This window comes from Sander lucioperca, chromosome 1 (genome assembly GCF_008315115.2).
Source record: "Sander lucioperca isolate FBNREF2018 chromosome 1, SLUC_FBN_1.2, whole genome shotgun sequence".
Taxonomy (NCBI): Eukaryota; Metazoa; Chordata; class Actinopteri; order Perciformes; family Percidae; genus Sander; species Sander lucioperca.
Genome location: NC_050173.1, coordinates 19,771,739 through 19,785,856, shown reverse-complemented (window position 1 = coordinate 19,785,856; position 14,118 = coordinate 19,771,739). Strand labels below are relative to the sequence as shown.

At 40.8% G+C, this 14,118-nt stretch overlaps 1 protein-coding gene across 2 annotated transcripts in view; it reads right to left on the bottom strand.

Annotated features, from left to right (window-relative positions):
* cntnap2a (contactin associated protein 2a) overlaps positions 1–14,118 on the bottom strand; it is a 358,406-nt gene that overhangs the window by 98,450 nt on the left and 245,838 nt on the right. For both annotated transcript variants that reach the window (XM_031282240.2, XM_031282241.2), the window contains exon 15: positions 13,862–13,946. In XM_031282240.2, the coding sequence (XP_031138100.1) occupies positions 13,862–13,946 (85 nt within the window). The remainder of the gene's footprint in view (positions 1–13,861; positions 13,947–14,118) is intronic.

Genomic DNA, 14,118 nt, shown 5'->3' with positions numbered 1-14,118 from the left:
AAGACATAAAGCCAGAGCAATAATACATGCTGTTAGTTAGATTTTTTGGAAAACTATTCTGCATTAGTGTATATAGGTGTTGTATTTGTGTGTGGTGCCTTTGCATATGTTGTGCCTGAGGCCCACCCTTCAGCTCTAAGCATTTCAGAGAGCAGATGACATGAAGAAGAAGAATAAATATATGGAAGATGGGGGAGAAAATAGATAACAGCGAGAAGAGAAAAGAGAGAAGCTGCCTAAAGAAAACAGAAAAAATATAAATAGAGAAATAATAAAAAATAAAGATAAGGTGTGCTTTGTGTGGATGTTTGTGTGGATGCTGCATTGTGTGATTACACTTTTTGAGCTTGGGTCTTTTGGGTCTTTGTGTTGCTCGGCCTGTTTCTCATGTACATGTTTTTTAATATGTCTGTATTATCTATGTGTGCTTCGAAATAATATGTGGGTTTCTGTGAGTTGTGAGACAAAATGGGCATGAGCACACAGCATTCACTTAGTTGCTCTTCCTTGAAAGATACTTATTTTTTTGTGTGAATATCTTCTCTTTTTATAGCTGCAGCTTTGTGCAGCGTAAACTCTCTCGACTAAAATATGAAGTGAAAAACACACTCTCATCCTTGCTAACACTCACGTGACCTGTCTTTGCTTCAGTCCCAGAGGATCATTAATACGTTTATTGTCTTATGTTGAACTGTAATGCACACGTTGGCAGTAACAAAAAACATTAGCAAATTGTTAACAATACTATGTGCTGAGTGCTGCATTTTGTGTATGAATAATGGACTCCCTTGTAGGCTCTTTATATTGACTGATGTCTAATTTTGTCTGTAAAGAGCAAAGGCAAGAAAACATAGTCTACGTGAGCTGTTTGAAGCTGCTCTGAAACAAAAGCCTGGAATCAGAATGTATGTGATGTGCAGCATATTCAAAAACCCAATACCTCATTTTTAAGGCAGGAAAACAACACAGGCATCTTTAATTGTAATATAAAAATCCTATACGTCCAACATTGAGGATAAACAATCCTTATGTCAGTCCCTCCTGTTATTTGAGCATCTCTTATACAGTATATAAAATATATGCAATGTAGAAGTAGATGCCTTGTATTGCTCCAACTAGTATAGCATCAATGACACAAAAATCACACATGTAAGATTACGTTTAGTCTCTGTAGGGTAAAATGACAAATAAATAAATAAATAAGGACACATTATTAATTATGTTCCTAGCCCTTTCATTATGGATTTCAAAGTAAAAGTCAACTAAGGACTTAGATCAGAGAGAATACAAACACATTAAAAAAGGTTGCAGGGGGTTAAGTGGAGTAGCATTTACTAACCAATGAGATTGTTTCAAAGTAAAAAAAAAAAAAGTAAGCTCTGCTTTTTGCAACTTTTTTAATAACCTGCAATGTCAATGAATATACTCAGGATGCATATGCTTGGAGCCTTTACAGAACATGACAGAGTTAGTGTTATTCTTTTGACATGCAATGCTGATTTTCTATATCTGTAATGAAAAAGGCATGAGCCTAAACATGTGTGCTTGTTATTCTTCTGCATTACATGAGAACTTCAAAAGACTGCTTTTACCTTTGAGTATGAACCAATTTACCCCGGGCAAAACTACAGCGCATACCATTTGATCTTTGGCTGTGCCCTGAAACAGAGCACAGCCAGCAGCTGCAGGTTCATCAGACAGATTTCGCTTGCGATGAAAATACTGAATGAATGAAACTACTTAAGGACAGCAAGACCTTTCTTAGACTAATTCGTATTATTTCTAGGTGTGGAAACACTGCAGTAATGCATTCAAAATCAGTGCAGAAATGACAGTGACATTTTTTTTAGTCTAGCTTCATGCGTTTTGTCTAAAATAAGTTCCTCGAACATGCACTAAAAAAAGGGTTTTAATAATCAATTCAGGTGTTTCAAACTAATTTATGTACATCGTAACAATGAAACTTTGTTCTTCTGTTCAGGTAAATTCCACGATAGCTACTTCTTGTCTCTGCTTGTGTTAAAACAGAATTTGTGCAGCACTGGGCAGTAGAGAGTAGAGAGTATTTGACATGCTGGATGAATGCTACAGCCAGTGGGCAGCAGGCATGGACAGCTCACTCACTGGCAATGCCAAGAAGCACACGCACGCACGCACGCACGCACGCGCACACACACACACACACACACACACACACACACACACACACACACACACACACACACACACACACACACACACACACACACACACACACAATCAAAACACACAAGTACTGAGTGAGAGAGACAATGAGGCTTTGAAAACTATAGCTTCACTAGCAGCTGGTGTTACAAAAAATACACCACACACACCATCCATCCACACAAACAGACATCAGACAGATACACAGTTACACTCCATGGCAGTAACGTTACCACCTTTGCGACGCTCATGAGTCTGTGTGACTAAGAGACTGTGGGGGAGAAAACGACAAGCGCAATAAGAAAGAGAGGAAGAAAAAGCCTAACCGAGGAAAACAAAATAGTTAAAAAAGGGAGGGATGCTGCCCTTGCAAACACCTTATTACTCCAACTTAATGTACTGTAAAATGTTATACTCTTTTCCTTCGACACCGGCACCTGTGTGGCTATGAGCTGTAAGTGTTGCACTCAGGTAGACAGACATGGTGCGGGAGAAGACACACGACTCTGTCAACACAACATATGACAGCATTATACCGGGCAATGATGCATTACAGAGGCAATCAGAGAGCACAACTTATGGGATGTAAATGATATGGGCTTCTCTCACTACACACACACACACACACACACACACACTACACAAACACACACACACACACACACACACACACACACACCTGCTATTAACAAACCTTCAACCTCCAGCCCCACACGTCTTCAAGTGTCTCCAGTTCTAACCTAAAGGGCTGTAGTAGAGTTTAGATTCTCGGCCCAAGCCCGAGTCCGACCCGAGCCCGACACGACCTCGGGTCGGGCTCGGGCCGTTACTTCCGCCACTATCCACTTCCGCCACTATCCTAAAAATGCTTGATCAAGGGTCCGGCTCGGGCCCGGTCCGGCCCGGGCCCGGCCCGGCCCGGGCCCGAGCCGGACCCTTGATCAAGCATTTTTTTTTTTAATTGGGTGGGGAGAAAGCTATGCCATAATCAGAAATATTATAAATATGTATATATAAGCTATATAAAAGTAACAAATGTGTACAAAATTTAGGCTGCAATTACAAAATGCAGCACTTCATGCGCGGAGTCTCCTCCTCTCGCACGCATCACACCGGGCCTGCTGTGCTGTATTGTGTATCTTAAGTGCAACATGGAGCTTGAAGATGTAAAGAAAAAAAGAAAAACAGGAGAATTACCTTTGAGCAAGTGTGGAGGAAAGTCGGAGGTATGGAAGCAGTTTAAACAAGTCGTGGGCAGTGACAACAATATGTTGTTCATCATTATTTCTTTTTTTTACGTTTCTTCATTCAGATCCATTTGCGATCCATTCTGAATAAACAAACAGCGCAGTTTACATGCTTCGTCCTTGTTGTATTATTCTAAACAGATTTCTGCAGTTCAAACAACTCTGAATTGTAGTTGAGAACGTCAGTTATAACGGCCCACGTATTAAAAAAATGTCGGGTTTAAATCGGGCTCGGGCTCATAATTCCAGTTAATGTGTCGGGCCGGGCCGGTCTCGGACGCAACGTGCTCGGGCAGGTTCGGGCTTGATTTTTTGGGCCGATCTAAGCTCTAGGCTGTAGAAAGGTTTCAAGCTAATTCCATCCGGTAATTTGCTGTTCTATATAAAGCCTAACTTTACACGTCAGCCTTAAATGCCTCTTATCAACTAAATGAACGCCCTCAGCTCCTCTGCCCCAGCCCTTAATGGGTGGGGGTGGGGTGATTCTCATCAGTGCATTTAAAGCAGGGAAAGATAGACAAGATCATTTAATGATAATTAGCATCTTGTCTACAGGGGGACAGAAAAGGAAGGGAAAAAGAAAGGCGGACACTGGGATGATGGGGAGAGCGTGAGAGACGCCCGAGGACTGTGGTGATAGTTCTTTTTCTTGTCTTTCGATATATTAGCTCTCGTTCTCTCTCAGCACAAGCCTTTCTTCTTGCCTCGAGTGCCTTCACAAATTAATGACACTGTAACCAGAACATTAGTCGGGTAATGAAAGATGTGGCACAAATCGGGCAATGTGTGGGCACAATAGACTAATAAAAAGGGATAATTGATGAAATATAAAGGGATATTAAAATTAATAATGACATACTCCCAAACAGTTAAAAGCCAATGACAAGGTCCCTCCTCGGCTTAATCTGATTTGTTTTTAATCAGCAGTAAAACCGCAAAAAATTTTAAAAACTCAGGTGTGAGGTGACATATTAAAAGCCACACAGCAGAGGAGACAGCAGTACTCATTGTAGATTAGTAAAGGATTAAGAGGAAACTCAATAAAAAGGCAGTTCTACCCTTCACAATAAAAGCCTAGGTTAAGTTCACTCAGAGCATTTCGCTAAGAGGAAACTCAATAAAAAGGCATTTTTGCCGACACTAGATATCAAACAAATGCCAGACATTATATCGTATTAAGTTGCTGTGAGCTGTAAATTCACTACTTTTTAAGCAGAAGAAGAAGTATATAGAAGAAGAATATAACGTCATTTTGGAGCTGACCGGGCAAATAGAGCCGTCTTCTTCCTTCTCACTTTGGTTGTTGAACTGTGCTCCCCCCTGCCCTCCCTGTCTATATCTCTGTCTTTCAAGCAACACAAACTCACATTTCGGAATAAGCTGACTCCGTCTTTGTGAGTCCAATGTGAGTCCATCTCTGTACTTGGTCCGGGTCTGGTGGTTGATTAACGCAGATTTTTGCTGACTGGCTCTCATTGGGTGGCGCATGGCACACCGCCATGAATCTGGGCACTGTACTAGTATTTTCCAAAGAAACATAATTAGGGACAGACTTTTGCAGATCAGCTAGATGTCAGCTGGCCTTGTTCACATCTCAAAGCAGTATATCAATGTTGGTACCTGTTATTTTGCAGAGAGACACAAGAACTTAAGCAAAAGCCAGAGAGAAGAGGGAGAAAGAAGCAGTTGTCTGTTGCTGCTGCCTTTGTAAAGGTTAATGATGAACACCAAAAACCACACACAAAAGAAGAAAATAAACAAGTGGTTAACCAGTGCTGCAGGATAAGGTAGGTCATTAGGGTGTAATGCAAGACTGGTGAGTGTGTGTGGAATATGACAGTGGTTGGCTTGCTGTGACTTGTGAGGCAATAATTGAGACCAGAAGTGCCCAAGGAATGGACTGCAACAACGACATGCATACACACAGCCCCATTATCCGGAACCACACTCATCTCACATCTCTGGCCACCCCTGTTTCTTCCCTCTCCTGCTGCGTCCATCACTCTCTCACCCTCCTTTGGCTCGCATACACTCATTCAGACCAAAGACCAAGTTCTAACCCCCGGTCGTTATGGATGGGTCAAACCATTTACAACACATCACACCCTGTGACCAGTACATATGAATTAAAACAGTGCTGAGGAAAACTTAATAAAGCCAATAAATTAGGCTTTTAGTGTTGTTTTCACCTCTATGGTGAGCCAGTATCACTTGTCCCAAGTCCATTTGTTTTCACTGAGTGCCCTACTGTACACCCTGATATCAAGATCAGTGGTCTATTGTTGGCCACAGAGGAGTCCTTTTGCTCGACTGAATGAAGTGTGACTTTCTCTGTCTTCAGCTTTCTCCATTTTATTCTCCTCACTCTGTAAACTTTTTTTCCCTTACTATTTATCTACTGTATATAGCTGCCTTATCACTTACTTGTATTCCCTTTTTAGTGGCCTTTAACATTTTAACAGCCAATACATATGCTAACATAACACAATTCTATAATGTGATGAAATCCTGAAATAATAGCACCTTATTATGGCATTGTACCAGTATTATAATAACTTTTGAGATGACTGTGGACAAAAAAAAATGCATTGACAATTGTAACTTTATGACATCAGTCCAGATTAATTGGTTGTCGTTTTGCTGACAGCAAGTGAAAGCTTTCCTTAGCAGAGAGAAAAAGGCTGGATATGCAGCACTATCAGTAATCTCATTTTAGGGTGGTCAGGTTGTCATAAAACATGAACATGAGCTGTAACTGAATTTTTACTTTGCACTTGAAACTATTAACTAAATCATTTTGACTGTTCGATTACATAATTGGATGGCCAATTATAGACAAAAATAGTTTGAGTAAGTAATGCTACACCCAGTCAATAAGTTAAAGTTGTATGTCTAACTTAATCATTGACAAGGTATCTTATTGAGGAATTGGTCATTATTTTAATCATGTTGTTATTAGAGAATTGTTGTTTTTGTTACATTACAGCCAAACATTTTGGTAAACAGACTAATGTTACAAGCACCTGTCCACCAACTGCAAAATAGTGAATAAGAAAAACATAAGTCTAGTAGTCATTAAGGCCACATGTTTGCTTGGCCAGTGATTCAGCCAAAGCTTTTTCATAAAAACAGAAAATGTCTCAATCTGCGTTGCCTCTAAACTGTGCACATATGAGACACTTACCGGAGAACAATTCACTGGATTAATGAGCTCATTTATTTGATGGAAACATTTCTCTCTTCTCTAGCGTGGATTCTATAAATGATTCTATCAATCGCTTCAAGCAAATCTGACAAATACAGCGAGAAACAACATGTGTTTTCACAAGCTAACAAAAGCTCTGGGATTCAAAGTGAGGGTGTGCAGATATAAAAATACATTTGGCAGTGTCTGTGTGTGAGGAAGAAAGAGAGAAAATGGAAGTGGAGTTTTAGTAGTTTTGTTAAGTAAGCAAACATGCTCCTAGGGATGCACGATATTGAAAAAAATTGATATTGCGATATAATGAATATTGCGATATCGATATTAATTTCGATATTTTTAAACATATGTAAAATTACCAAAGTTATGGGAAAACGCATCAAAATAGATTTATAACAAATAAAACAAGTTTTCTTACAACACAAGGTTTATTTCAACTCACAGTCATATTGGACTGGTCCAACATGTGTCTACAGAACAGGACATGTTCTACTGCTTGGACAGTATAAAATAAATAAATAAAGAGCATGTCTATAGAACAGGACATGTTGTACTGGTTGTATATATACTACAGTATAAAAAACAATGCAATGCACATCTGTTGGCTTAAAGCCAAAGTATTTCCAAGCTACCGAGGCGGAGGCATTACCCTACAGTCACATTAGCTACAAGAGACAGCTACTATTCGTTTGGCCACGAGCAACTGCCAATCAGAGTGAAGGCAGCGTGAAGGCAGCGTGACGTATGTCAGTGGCTCAAGTCGAAGAAAATAATTCAAGATGGCGGAAAATGCTTCAGGACATCGCATTTATGTATATATCTGATATGTTTGGCATTTAATCTCATATATTGTGTTACTTTTATCGAGAAATAAATACTTTTAAATCCAAAAACATTGTTCTTGTGACTTAACAATACCTCTGAAGTAACTTTTAAGACGTGGTTTAAGGTAGCACTGGAGAATTTCTGTTTACTGTTGCCAAGCAACCAGGGGTAGGCTAGGCACGCCCAGGAGCGCCCACAAGCGAGTGCATGTCGCTCTCTTTTGTAGCTAATGTGACTGTAGGGTTACTTTTGGCCTCTAAAGTTTCCTTTCAATCTCTGTTATTTCGTTGTCTCCCAGAGCAACACTCATTTTCTTACTTTTGTGTTCTTTTTTCTCCGCTCTCTCTTTAGGTCCATTCTTTTCTTTCGCTTCGTTTTATGGTTCTGCGGAGGCTCCACGCAGCTAATGTTTATACGTGCTCTGGTGTGTGCGTCGAGCTGGCATGTGGGTGTGTGTGGTAGAGCGAGGAAGAAGTGAGAGAGTGACGGCGATTTTCTTCGGAGCGAGTAGTGACTCTAGAGTCTTATGGCGTTTTTCCATTACATGGTACCTGCTCGACTCGCCTCGACTCGACACACTGTGTGTCCGTTTTCCATTGCAGATTTTAGTACCGCCACAGCGTGGCTGTTCGTTATGCCGTATCGATGCACACACCAGCGCACAAGTATAAACATCAGGCCACTTGAGTTTGTTTTACAGTTCTGTGGAGGCTCCACACAGAGCTTTCGCCGTAGCCTGTGTAGCCTATGTAAAAGTGGCCTGATGTTTATACTTGTGGGCTGGTGTGTGCGTGGAGCCGGCCATGTGTGTGTGTAGTTAGGCTACGGCGAAAGCTCTGCTGGAGCCTCCGCAGAACTGTAAACAAGCGGCGCCGCAGTAAACTACTGTGACCTAACGCAACACACACACAGAACGTCGAAGGTGTGTGTTGCCAGAAGACACAGTTAGTTTCAAATGAAACTGGAGGCAGCAAAAAAAAAAACAGCTGGCTAAACTGTTTAAAAATAGCGGGTTTGTTCAGGACACCCCTGTCTGTCGCTTTCACGTCACCTTTTCGGCTCGCCTCAGCTCGCTTGGAACCTCGACTGAGGAGGTACTAAAAAAAGTACCTGTTAGCAGGTACCAGGTACTTTTTTTCGTAATGGAAAACCAAAAAAGGCGAGTAGAGTCGAGGCGAGTCGAGCTGGTACCATGTAATGGAAAAGCGCCATTAGTGAGAGAAACAAAGTGTCTCCCCTGTTCTTCCTGACCACGGTGGGAAATCTGGAGCAGGAAAAGTTAACCCTCTCCTTGATTTCATGTTGTTTATGGAGAAGGAGAACCAGGAAATGAGTCGGGGGAAATACAACGCTACCAAATGATGTGTATTTTTCGAGAGGTGCATCAAAGAGTATAGATGTAACAAGAGGAGAAACTCAATGGAACTGCAGCTCCGCCATCTTGGACTGAATGTAACACAACGTTCTATTGAGTTTAGCCTCTTGTTGCTTCTATACTCTTTGGGTACATGTCGGGCAGGATGCAACGCAAACAAAATATTGCGTAATTATCGCAAGACTTTCGGTATAATATCGCGCAACGTGATATTGTGATAACGATATTGAGTCGATATATTGTGCACCCCTACATGCTACATATGTTTATTAGTTGTTGGTGGCTCTGCTGAGAGCAAGACGATTGCAGTTTCACTGATCAAAACAGGCAACTGTGTACTACGGTATAAGGTCATTATTTCAACAGAACTTCTATTCATCAGCAGCATTGCTTCAATTCATTCCAGTATCGATAGGAATTAGATTTACCACGGCTTCAACACCGGAGGCCTCTGTTTGTTTCCCATTTCCACATTAATCAACGTTTTGCTTCTTTAAACCATGACTGTGGTCGTTCCCTAACCTGACCCAAGTGGTTATTACTGTAACCATCACGACAAAGGTCCCCTAACCTTAATAAGGTAGTAATTCTAACCACACAAAGGTGTTCGCCAAAAGTAACCTAAGGTGTTTTTAGTCTAAACCTAACCAAAACCTAACCATAGTGTTTTCAGATCATAAAACTAATTTGATATTGCAACAGTGGTTTGTTCTGTGATGGAAACAGACTAATGATGTCATCTTGTCAATAGTGGCATCTGATCAGGGAGCACGTATGTGTTGGCCAGAAGGCATGGACAAACAGCGAATATTATAGAAAGCAAGAAAATAGAATTGAGCTGAGAGAGAGTTGCTGAGAGTTAAAATGGGTAATTTTAAGCGGTTACTAGGATATCACCGACTTTTACACGTGGGTTAAGGTCAAGTGTAAAACTCTGATTCTGCAATTCTCAGCCAGACAGATGGGACTATGACTTCAGGTACATAACAAACATAGTGTACATTTACAAAAAAGAAGAAAGAGCAACAGTGACAAGGAAACGGAAAGAAGGAAGAAAATTGCTTTGTCTTTTACATTGGACAATCGTTACCTTTCAAGGCTACTGATGTAGAGCACTCACAAGCTTTAACTTTAACACATGCTTCATCCAAACTCCTCTGTGATTGTATGTGTCAGACAAGGATAGCTGTGTGTTTTTATCCACGTCTGCATCTGCATAAGGGCTTGTTTGTGCCATTGGTTGTTTACAGGTTGTTTACGCGGAAAGGAATGATTCTAAATCATTATCATCACTAAAAGTGGTTATTTCAACACTAATGGAAGTAGTGTTCAACAGGGTGAGTGAGAAGACGGAGACAGAGAGATGGGGTGGGGAAAAACGGAGATTTTAAAAGAAAGGAAGAAAATAATGTAGGCAAAATGGAGCTGAAGAATGGGAGTAAGAGGAGAGAATAGATGGATATATATATTGGTAAATGGGGATGCAGAAGATGATGGGGAGCTGTGGAGAGAAGAAGAGATGAGAAATATTGCCTGAGTTTATGCGTCTCTTTTAGTTGTGTCTTTGTATGTGTGTTGCTGCATGCATCAGCATCACACTCTCCCATTATTTTATCTACCCATTATGCGAATGAGTGAATTTTGGGCAGAGATGTGTGTGTGTGTGTGTGTTTGTGTTTGCAGGTGCAGGATGTGTTTGAGTGAAAGAGAGGTAATAAAAAACTGTAAAGGGACAGAATATGTTAAAGAGGTGAAGAAGGGGTCATACAATTAGGACAATTACTGCCCAAGTTCCAAATTAGGGATGACACTGGTGGCAGAATATAATTCCCATTTAACGGTTCGTTTAGCTCTAAAATGCCAACCGTAGTGTAATAGCTCTGGAAGAGAACAGAGTGGAAGTGGAAGACTAGCAAGTGCATCTGTGTGTATAGCCATACGTATGTGTGTGTGTGTGTGTGTGTGTGTGTGTGTGTGTGTGTGTGTGTGTGTGTGTGTGTGTGTGTGTGTGGTTAAAAGAGAAAATGCTGTTGATGGTGTAAGTGGATGAAAGCTGACAGCTAATTTGTAAAGCATATTTTTGGGTAAATGATTTCTCCCAGTCCTACTTTCTCAGTCATTCTAGACTGGTAACTGGATTTCCCTAACTTCCAAGGTAGTGAATTAGGAGTAAATGAAGTTAATGAAGGACTGACTGAAAGATGGACTGTGTATGTGGTTGTGGGAGAGGTGTCTTTGTGTGTGTGTGTGTGTGTGTGTGTGTGTGACACAACAGCATGCAAAAGAGCGTATTAATAAGGTGTGTATATTTGTCTGAATGCACACACTATGTCCGTAGGTGTAGGTGCCATCGCTCCATGCATGGTAAGTTAATGGCTAAGTTTTGGTCTGCTGCACTTATACCCAGCTATTACTAACCCCCTCTTGCTTCATTCCTACTCAGTCAATCAAGGACCATGCATACACAAACACATACATATGCACATACACATACACAAACCTGAAATCCTCTATCTCTCCCTCACTCTCTTTCTATCTCCTCTCACTCACTCTAATGGCCAGGAGTGTCTATCTATATGAAGCTATCCCTAAGGTGGGTCTTTGTGTGTATTGTGTGTGTGTGTGTGTGTGTGTGTGTGTGTGTGTGTGTGTGTGTCAAAGAGAGAGAGAGCGAGAGAGAGAGAGAGAGTTGGCCAGAGGAAATGAAGGAAAAAGGCAGAAAGCGGTTTTGAAAATGACAGCAAGCTTGTTATTCTCATAGTGAAAAACAGCGCTGTGAATAATAAAACTATGCACAGGCACACGCACATACACACACACACACACACACACACACACACACACACACACACACACACACACACACAGACTCAATATCAAGCTTTGACATAGACGAGAGTAAAACATAGCTGCAAGTCCTGCTTCTATACTGCATAAAAACTATTCAAAACACAAGTCCACTAAACCCAACCATAACACAAATCAAACATATCTAATCCAAGGCAAACCTGACCCAATTCAACTATTTCACTAGCCAGCCAAACTAATCCAAGCCAAACTGACAGAAAACCCTGCAAGACCTTGCTCCAGCACATTACAGTCAAACTAATCTAATGCTAATTAATGTAATCCAAGGTAGGTTAGTCAGAATGAGCCCAGCTAGACCCCAATTCATTTCCGTTGGTCCATTTTAGTACTATCCTATTATCTGTATTGCTACGTAAAGACAGGATGAAAGCAAAAGTTCAAACATACAGATGGGTAACAACTTAAGGGAAAAAACCAACAAAGGGTTGAAACCCTGGAACTCCATTGTATAGCCTTGAATAACATAAATGAGTGGTAGGCAATAATTATTGGAAAATAAGTGATAAAGAGATGAGTATGCAGTAACACTGACACATATCAGCAGTGTCAGGTAGGAACTTGGGGGATTTTAAACCAACTAACCCTTCTTTTTACCATTTACCTAAAGGAGCATGAATAGAAGAGAGCCTTTCCTGTTTTTTCTTTGCCAAAAACAACCCCCACACAGTTTACTTGTTTATTTCTGCAAGCTTCTCAACAATCTGCTTTTAAATCTCCAGCAGAGATTTTTTTTTTCAGTTCGGCAGAAACTTCTGATTCTCCACCGTGTATTCTTTGTTGATGGAAAATGCTCTCTCAAGACTGGCCTGTCCATGAGATACGACAAGTAGAATCTTCACCATATCCCACACTCTGAAAAAGGATGGTTTTGTATTACATAAACTTGACCTCTTTGGGGTCAATTCCCTAAAGTTAACCTGAACCTGAGTCGCAAAAACTCCCTTAACTCTCTGAGGATCATCACAAATCACACTTTCCAATTTACATTCAGTCTGTCCATTGAGATTTGGACCACATTTATGATTCTGATTTCAAAGAGCAGCTTCATTTTCTCAGTGATATCCAGAGCTGATGAATGGCTCATGAACTCTGAGTCAATGTATTTAGTCTTCACCCTGGCATCGCCCCAGAGCCTGACATGCATTTCTCTGTGTTCAGCCTGTAAGTAGTGGTTTAGACTTTCATCAAATAATATTGATGTACGCTCCTTGCTTTGATATTATAAGCCAGTTTATTAAAGTAAAGAGCCAATCCAAATGTACATATATATGAACTTGTGTTCACCACATGCAAATCCGGCTGCTATCTGGCTGTTGGGGAAGATGACTGGGAAAAGCTGGCATGTTTCTTCACACGTCTTGTAGGGATAGTGTGAATTAGCCACCTCAAATGCCCATAGTACATCTGCAGTTCAGGCTTTGTGTTTGCTAAAGCATCCAGAATGGCCCTTTGTTTGGTGGCAGATGAAAGAGAAGCTGGTAGGCGGGGTGAAAATGTGAGAGTGAGAGCTGATTGCGTGCAGCAGCCTGGGACTGCGGCCCTTTAGCATGGCTAGCTAGTGCTGCCTCACTCATGTTTAAAATGTCAAATTGTTTTCTACACAGACAACATTTTACACATCCTCTTTCAAGCCATGCTGTACACTTGTCCATGAGAAGCCAAACATTATTAAATCTGTACTTCCCTGAGTGCAAATGTATTTCTCAAGCTGCAACTCAGGTCTGTGGAGAAAGGGCATTACCTCACACAGAGTACACTGTGTAATGTAACAGTAAGTGAGTGTTTCTGCTTTAACTTATTACCCAATTAAAACAATATAGGGATTATCTCAATTGAACCACATATACTGTAGTTATTCGTGTAAATCATTTTCATGACTTTTTCAAAACTTTTTGGGTTTAATTATTTTCTCAAAACTTTTCCAGGCCAGGAAATAGCTCATTTCAAATTCACTGACTTTTCCAGGTTTTCCATAACCGTACAAACCATGTTTAATTTGTCTCCCCCCTGTATTACGCCCACACAGAAGAGCATGTTGTTGTTAAAATTAATTCCCCATCAAATTCTGACTATGTGACAAAAAGAACATCCTGCCTGTCTCAGTGCTGTGTACTTGTGTGTGAGTCAGTGGTGAATAAAGATGCCTTCCTCAGCTCTTACCTGGAGTGTTGAGCAGTCTGGACATGCGACAGCTGTAGGCGATTCGCTGCTCACAGTATTCTGCACTGGTGGTGATGGCTGTCACCTGGAAACACAAGCACGGGTATGTCTTCATTTGATCTCATTCAGCCAGACAGGACAATTCCATGTGAAAACTAATTATTGAGCAAAATGAAACAAAGTGCACTGTAATGTTGTTTTAATTTAGCTTCCTGTGATTTATAGAAGCTGAAAAAAGTGACCCATACAAATTAAGA